Source organism: Triticum aestivum, chromosome 3B, assembly GCF_018294505.1.
Source record: "Triticum aestivum cultivar Chinese Spring chromosome 3B, IWGSC CS RefSeq v2.1, whole genome shotgun sequence".
Lineage (NCBI taxonomy): Eukaryota > Viridiplantae > Streptophyta > Magnoliopsida > Poales > Poaceae > Triticum > Triticum aestivum.
In genome coordinates this window covers 637,694,724-637,702,649 of record NC_057801.1, presented here as the reverse complement: position 1 = coordinate 637,702,649, position 7,926 = coordinate 637,694,724, and the positions used below count along the sequence as shown (strand labels likewise).

The 7,926-nt window shown below is 46.1% G+C and overlaps 1 protein-coding gene across 2 annotated transcripts; it reads right to left on the bottom strand.

The window, feature by feature from the left end:
- Nucleotides 1-2,186: 2,186 nt before the first annotated feature.
- On the bottom strand, nucleotides 2,187-7,234 carry LOC123071403 (ultraviolet-B receptor UVR8). Of its 2 annotated transcripts, none has more exons than XM_044494944.1 (11): nucleotides 6,822-7,234; nucleotides 6,033-6,106; nucleotides 5,859-5,943; nucleotides 5,624-5,749; nucleotides 5,281-5,532; nucleotides 4,946-5,182; nucleotides 4,106-4,149; nucleotides 3,465-3,647; nucleotides 3,199-3,289; nucleotides 2,751-2,794; nucleotides 2,187-2,642 (listed from the first exon to the last, which is right to left on the bottom strand). In XM_044494944.1, the coding sequence occupies exons 1-11, from the start codon at nucleotides 7,075-7,077 to the stop codon at nucleotides 2,520-2,522; spliced, it is 1,515 nt and encodes a 504-aa protein (XP_044350879.1). In that variant the 5' UTR covers nucleotides 7,078-7,234; the 3' UTR covers nucleotides 2,187-2,519. The 2 variants fall into 2 exon arrangements, with proteins under 2 accessions (XP_044350879.1, XP_044350880.1); XM_044494945.1 differs by having other exon boundaries at nucleotides 5,281-5,517; nucleotides 6,822-7,231.
- Between the last annotated feature and the right edge of the window lie 692 nt (nucleotides 7,235-7,926).

Sequence of the window (7,926 nt, the reverse complement as noted above, 5' to 3'; positions counted from 1 at the left end):
GAGTTGCAACCCACGCCACCCCTCCTTCTTATAGCCTTGCCGACCCCCTCAATCTCTCCCGCTGCGCGATGTGGGACTAAATGAAACGACCAGCCTCTGCTCCTCGCACGCACCGGCACCGAGTTCGCTGATATCCTGAAGCTAACAGTGGGTGGGCTTTTGTTTCTGCAGCCCGATGGGCTTCGACATGAACTGCAAAATGGACGGGTAGCCCAGGCCCAGATCTGGAGGGGGAGACGAGAAGAAAAGGGATCGCGTGCTACTCACCTCACCCGCAGCTCGTGCTGTCCAAAAAAAAGAGAAGAAAAAACGCAGCTCGCACGCAAGTCGACATCACACGAGGCGATTTTTTTTTTCGACATCATCACACGAGGCGAGTTGAATTCCAAGTCGCTAGCGCACAAACCTGCCGTCTCTCGTTCTACTCCAAGCTTCCACGAGCCATCCATGGTCATTGCTCGCTCCTTCGGCCGCGGCCATCTCCGCCCTTTGCGTTGCTGCCCCGCGGGCGGGTGGATATGGTCGACTTCATCACTGAACCGACCTTGAGTGCTCACGGCCATTTGAACAGTTAAATTTGTACTCGGACCAATGAATCTTGTTGTCGGTTAAAACAGCACGATGACTTGTGTTGCATGCATCCATTCCACCGTTATACTCTTGAGCGGCTGAACGTCATATACACTGTTGAGTGTGCGGTATCTTCTCACAAAAATAAAATAAAATTTGAGCGTACATACGTTATAACTAATGAAAAGCATTTGGTTTGTATTGTATGTGGTAGTGATTAATCTCTTTCTTTTGTGGAAGGTTGAGAGATTTCATTACTTAAGGCGGCTTTTCAGCCGTACACAAATTTACAATATTGCTTTTGTCGGTACCAAGCCATATGGCAGTGATTTGCACATAATTCTGGAGTATAGAAAAGCGCAATTTCTTGCATATATATTGTAAAAAAGCGCAATTTCTTGTTTCATTTTTATTTTTTCGCAAAAAAAAAACAAAATTTTGCGTGTTTTTTGAATTCGCAAAAAAGTTCAAATCGATATAAAATTTCAAATTCACAAATATTGTTCAGATTCATGACCTTTTTTTTAAATCATGAACATTTTTTAAATAGGCACTTTTTGAAATGCATGAACTTTTTAAAAATTGGCGTACTTCTTTCAAATTCAAGAAGTTGTTTTTGATTTTATAACTTTTTTCAAACCACAAACTTTTCAAAATCTTGATTTTTTTTCAAATCCATTTACTTTTTCACTTTTCAACTTTGTGAATATTTTATTCAATTTTGTGAACTTTTTTCAAAACCTTCGATTTATTTTCCTTGGAAATTTAATGGTCAACAAATCAATATTTTGTTTTTTGAGTGGTCGGTCAATAAGTCAATCGATCAATGGTCATCCATCAACCGGTTAACAGTTGATTGAGCGAATGAAGCATGGGCGGCGACCGAGCGAGCGAGCACGTAGTGTTGATGGGCCGTCCCATCAACGCCACATACATATGTTCTTTCGCTCTGATGGGGTGACTGTGATATAATAACAATCTATTCACTCCGTCCGGAAATACTTGTCGAAGAGATACATAAAAATGGATGTATCTAGGACCAATATATATTTAGATACATCCATTCCTCCGACAAGTATTTTCGGACGGAGGGAGTATATGAAAGTGCGCGTAATTAGTATACAGAACAAAAAGCTTCCGCTCTTGCATATATTCTTCCCTGGGCTCGTTGTATCAGGAGGTTGCGTCATTCTTCTCGCGTCTGATCAGTTGGAATTGTCATTGTCTAAAACAAAAAAGTTGGCACATCAGAGCAGGTTCTAGGACATACAACTCACCAATGGTCGGTCTAACTCAAAGGGACTGAAGCACAGTGGATAGATCATCTGCGGACGAAACGACGGCGGCTTGTTCACCTGTCCAATCCGGATGCTTGTCTCGAAATCGAAGGAAAAGATAGAACATTTGCTAGCTCACTGGATCGTTTGCAACGGGCAATTGCATGTTCTTGTTGCTATGCTATTTCCGCGTGCCGCGAGGAAACTCGCAAGTTAGACAAATTACAAATGTATGTATGCCTTGTTACTTGGTTTTGATTTTTCGACACGGTTAAAAGTTCTTCAGGAGCAAAACAAAGGTGACAGACGACAACACACTTTGCAGTTGGAAGTTGCATCTCTGTTAAGGTAGCTGGAAGTGCTGGAGCAGCACACAAGCACAAATCACGCGCTCTTTGAACCTAGTAGAATGTGAGTATACACAATCAAACAGTGCGAGCAAATCCTCCTAACTCGACCATATACACACAGCGCAATACAAACCTGTCCGTCCAATGCTGCACTCTGCAGCGGTGACTGGGAAGAATGGATGGATACACAATGTCACTGTATGCACCGTCATGTATGTACAAGGGACCTGGAATCCTGGATGATGGGTCTACCAAACTCCTAACAAAATTGTCACCTGACCTACGGGGGCAGTTCAGCTCCTCCTTCGCTGGGGGTTCGGCATCACGTCGGGGACTCCGCGAGCACTAAGGTGTGCCACCAGCCGCACGACACGTTCAGCGGGTGGTACGCGTCCACGGGGACGATGCAGGGCACGTTTCTGTCCATGGAGTCGCCGAGGCCCAGCTGCACGCACGCGCAACTCCAAAGCTCAGATCAGAGATCACATCACACCAAGGGTTTTCCCCACCTCACCTGTGGAAAATCGTAGTACTAAAGCAAAGAGATACCTACCTGGCCGTACTTGTTCCATCCCCAGCAGAAGACTTCGCCCTCATCTGCAGGAAATTTCAGCAATGTTACCTCCATACCTCAACAATAGACATGAAGCAGCAACAATGGCAAAGATGTTTGCTCCATCTGCGGTAAGACACTGACGCAGGCTAGCTAATACTAGCATGCTGCAGAACAAAGTTGTAACTAATAGACAGAAAAAGGTTCTAAAATACTCCCTCTGTTCCTAAATATAAGTCTTTGTAGATATTCCACTATGGACTACATACGGAGCAAAATGAGTGAATCTACACTCTAAAATGCATCTATATACATCCGTATGTGGTCCATAGGGGAATCTGTACAAAGACTTATATATAGGAATGGAGGGAGTACAAGCCAAGGATGCCAAGGCACTCAGGCAGATGGAACGGTGAGTTCCTCCAAGAAGAAAATGCGACCACTATACCTGTTATTATTGCACTATGACGAGCTCCACAAGACACTGATCTTGCATTCTTGTCTTCCAGGCTGGGGGCATCCACCAGTTTTGGTATAGTCTGCATCAAAACGAAATATCATTTTTATGCATTTGGTGAAGTGAACAGACAGCTTGATCATAACAAATCCTGAATCAGACTATGTTATGTACTTCGTTGCATCTCTAGAAAGATGGGACGATTAATTTGGATCGGAGGGAGAAATAAGAATGAAAAAACGAATCAAAGCTCCCACCTCAGCTTGATCAGAACCAATCCCCAGCTGCCCGAACTGGTTGCCTCCAAACGAATAGACATCACCATCCGCAGATATGGATACTGTATGCCATAACCCTGCGGCAACATCTTGCATCTTGACTCCCAGAATAGCTGATACACATGTTGGGCTCAACACATCATCTGTATTCCCTTGTCCACACTGAAAAATAAAAGCACAGTGATTAAAAACACTGATTTTTTGAAATATGTCAGGTCAAAACATATACATTAATCGACCCGCAAAAAAACATATAAACTAATCAAGTATATCACCTTAATCATTGTTATCAATACAAAAATGAAACCCAAACAGTTTCTCACACATACTTCCTCATATATTCATAAAATTATATCAGAATTGCCGCAATAGATTTGCTGTCTTAAGGAAAACAATTACAAGTTAAAAATGATTTTGAGATGGTATTTTTCAACTAAACAAGTATTGTGAGTGGCTGATCATGTTGATCCATTGTTGAGTTCTGGAATGCTAAGACATACACACTTCTATCCCAAGTATATCCTCTAATCCATTGTTAAAACTTTTAGTCAATACAAAATATATTACTGGGATCACAAACTTGTTTGATCAAACCATGTGTTGAAATAGAAAAGACTAACCTGCCCGTACAGTCCCCACCCAAATGCAAGAAGTGCTCCTGAATCTGTAAACAAGAGCTAGCTGTTAGAAAGGTGCAGGGGAAATTTTGACAAAAATAGGGGGCTGTGTTTTTCTGAAGTAATAGGGCAGGAGCACTGCCATTCTACTAAGAGAAGAAAGAGAGACGACTGTGGACTCTGTCTTGCATTTAAGGGGACAAGCCCAGGACGAACCCAGAAACCAAAAAACCGGACTAGCTGCTAATCAAATGACTCACCAGACCACCAACTCCCTAGACTTCAGGTCTTCTTGAGCAATCCATGATATGTACAATGGAAAAGGTACTCTTAAGAAATGAACAATTGTTATTATGCATTTGTCCAGAAAATACTCCCATTCAACATTTTGGTTGGAAATACCTAGATGGATATTTCCTACAAGTAAGCTAATGTATCTTTTTTTTTTACCAGCAAACCATAGGGAAAGTCCCTACGGTAAGCTAATGGTATCTTACATGCTTGACTACCGAATAGGGTCTAAGCAGTACCATACCTTTTTTTTTTCCTGTAAGCACTATCACTTTGCTACAGCGAAACAAGCTGGCAGCAATTGGATTTTCATTCTTGAATACACCATAAATATTATTTTACACTGTTACGCCAAACTTAAATTGACCAGTTGGAAATATCTACTGTCCCCCTTAAAAAAAGGAAATACTCAAATATTTACTGTTGCCCACACATAATGTGTCCAACTGAAGTTATTGACAAATGCCATCTCGAGACCAAAAATGATTGGTACTGTCTCTACAAGGATACGACAAAAGAAGTACCGGAAAGAGACTGAAAGAAAGAACTAACCCGTTACCACAACACTATGGCGGCCTCCACACGCAATGGCCGTCACACGATTTCCTGTTACTTTATTAATTTGCCCTTCAGCGTTTTTGTTGCCTTTCATAGCTGATAGCCGATCCTTGCCGTACGATGTTGGTTCAATGCAAGGTATAGGGTGAGGGGAGGAAACTGTACGAATTCTGGACCCCAGACCCAGTTGCCCTTCTCCTCCATATCCCCAACCCCATACCTGACCAAAATCTGAAGTTTTCAAGAAATATTGGGTCTTAATCCGCAAAGTTCCCCAGATAGGTTAAAAATAGCACTAGAGCACTGCCAAATGTACTAATGTGCATTACCTGATAATGCTAATGTATGGCGACCTCCAGCAGCTACTGCCGTTATTTTCACCCCAGTATTAAATGTCACAACACAAGGTGGTGCAGAAAGGTTTTCATCACCAGATGTCGAACTGTCATTTCCTTGTTTAGCTGAAGACAACCGTCGCCTCTTGGTGCTATCCTCGGTACCTCTACTTTCAGAAGGACCAGATGCTGCTCCACTGCTTGTCCTAGACGCCTGTGACCTGGGGCTCACTGCAATGGAGTTGCCTTTGTTATGTGATATATCTGTAAGCATTTAACCCTTCTCAAGATGTTTTTAATGCAGAACTGAGAAAGGACATGTAGTAAGCATCGTCACCTTGGTTGTTGGCAATTGCGCTCTGTCTTTCATCCTTTTCCAAAGTTCCAACTGAAGCTTGGTCTGTAATGACCCTTCCAGTTGGAACACATTCTTTCCAACCCCATGTATAGACAACTCCTTCATCTGATCCAGTATAACATTTATGGGAATAGTTTTATGAGAATAGTACCAATACCAAAACATTGAGTTCTTCCCAAAGCGCGAGGGTTTGCATGTATGATGAGCTGCATACCCGTTATCGCAACACAATGAGCCCACCCAGCATCAGCCCTCGCTATCGTAACATCACTAGGAAGAGGAAAAGGCTCCGGAGTCTCCTGAGATGTGCAAGAGGCTCTGTTAGCAATGTCTTCGAGTATTCTCATCGTGTAGGAGAGAGCAAATGCAACGAGTGTGTTAGCTTTACCTCGTGCTTCCCAGCCGTCACATAACTTTGACCCATGTCGTCAGTAGAGCCCCAGGTGAGGAGTTTTCCAGACTCTTAAGCAAATGAAACACACAGGTCAGTGTTGATTACAACTTGATCACATTAACCAGGACCAACAAATGACAGAACATGTTTCGGTTTGGCATATCACTGAATAAACGGCAGCTAGAACTAAGAGTCTGAATTTGTACAGTACATCAGCAAATTCTGTTGGTATTGGTCCAACAACAAAAGGCATATTTACAGTAAAGGATTTGAACGGACATTCGAAGAACACGAGGTCCTTCATCTTGCTACTCCTTCTATCACACCATTAATGATATGATCCATGAGAACATGATAAGAAAAGACTCTGATAAATTGAGAAACAAGCTTTGCTCGACAAATGTAACCCTTCCTCTCTCTTTTTTCATTTTTTAGCACTCACTACTGAGTAGAACACAAATCCCAACCACACAACTTCACTCACCAATTAGCCCAGCATGAAAATGCAACTTCACGGTCAGCTATTTCAAAAGCAGATTCGATAATTCAAGAAAATTTCGAGCCACTACTCGTACAGAGTACTTGTATCGGAAAACAGTCCTTCACTCGTCAGGCCAAAAATCCCCTACCCAATACTACGAGCAAACAAGCAATCCTCCACAGAAACAGCACAGGCCGACGCACCGAGCAGATCTGCGCAGCCAAATGGAACCAACGCACTGAAAGTAAACAGAACACAAAGGGAGCAAAAGAAAAATGAGAATCGAGAGCGCGAGGCGTCACCGGAGATGGCCATGGCGAAGCCGCACCCACCGCCGCAGACATCCCTCCAGGCGTCGCCGGCCGCCGCCGGGGGCAGCCTGACGGGCACGGGGCCCAGCAGCGGCGAGCGCTGCGGCGAGACGCCTGGGAGGTAGCCCCACATCAGCACCACCTGCTCCTTCCCGGCCTCCCGCGCGCCGTCCTCGTCCATCTCCTCCTCCTCCCCGCCTCCCCCCACGAAGCCCACCTCCCCTCCCCCGCCGTCGCCGCCGTTCATCTCCTCGAAAAACTCCGTACCCACGGCCGTATTCTCCGCCACCACCTCCGTCTCGATCGCCCTCGCTCGCGCTCGCTGGCGGCCACAGGGGAGGGGTGGAGATGGCGTTGGTTTGGCTGGGCGAAGTGGGAGCAGCGGGCGCCTGCTTTCGGAGCGTGAGGCTGGAAGCAGCGAGATTTGGGCGTATCAGTTTCGCCGGGGGCGGGGGTGCCACGTCAGACGCCGAGGTGGCGCGTGCCGTACACGTGGCGCGAGATGGGCCGCTGGATCGGGGCGGGGATTCCTGGCCAGGAATTGGCCGGAAGGTTCTGGAAGGGCGGAGGTTGGGGCGGGGGCCCCATGGGGCGTACGTGTCACCGGGCCAGGAGGGGAGGGTGGGGCGGGGTGGGGTGGGACTTGGGAGGCGGGGGGCAGAGAGGGGGCTACCCGGTACCGGACCACACCAAACGATTTTGACCTCCGGCTCACGCCGCGTCCACCAGTTAAAGTATGCCTTGCGTGCTTCGCTTGTTTTGGATGATGACTTCAGTCTTTTACAGGCGATGACGCGCACACACACACCTCTTTCTTTCTTAAAAAACAAGAAGCGGCATAGGTTATGCTCCCAAAATGTCCCTTTTACTGGCAGCGATCTGCGCCGGCGCACCGGCCCAATCGTTGAGCCGGTCAAGCCCCAGCCATCCGATCCGCGAGCTCGAGCCGTCAGATCTGTTTCCTCGCGTCCCCTTCCCCCGCGTTGACTTCTTCTTCCTCTCCTTCTTCTTCACCGCACCCCCACCCCAGCCGCTCCTGCCGTCGGCGACTAGCCCCCTCACCTGGACCTCCTCCCGCCCCCCTAGTCCCACGTTG

What these genes read in the sequence shown, in the direction of transcription:
- LOC123071403 (XM_044494944.1), bottom strand. Translation starts at nt 7,077, where the DNA reads ATGAACGGCGGCGACGGCGGGGGAGGGGAGGTGGGCTTCGTGGGGGGA. An exon ending in CCATACATTAGCATTATCAG is followed by an intron (nt 5,183 to 5,280) that starts GTAATGCACATT and finishes TGAAAACTTCAG; the next exon opens with ATTTTGGTCAGGTATGGGGT. An exon ending in GATGGAACAAGTACGGCCAG is followed by an intron (nt 2,643 to 2,750) that starts GTAGGTATCTCT and finishes GCGTGCGTGCAG; the next exon opens with CTGGGCCTCGGCGACTCCAT.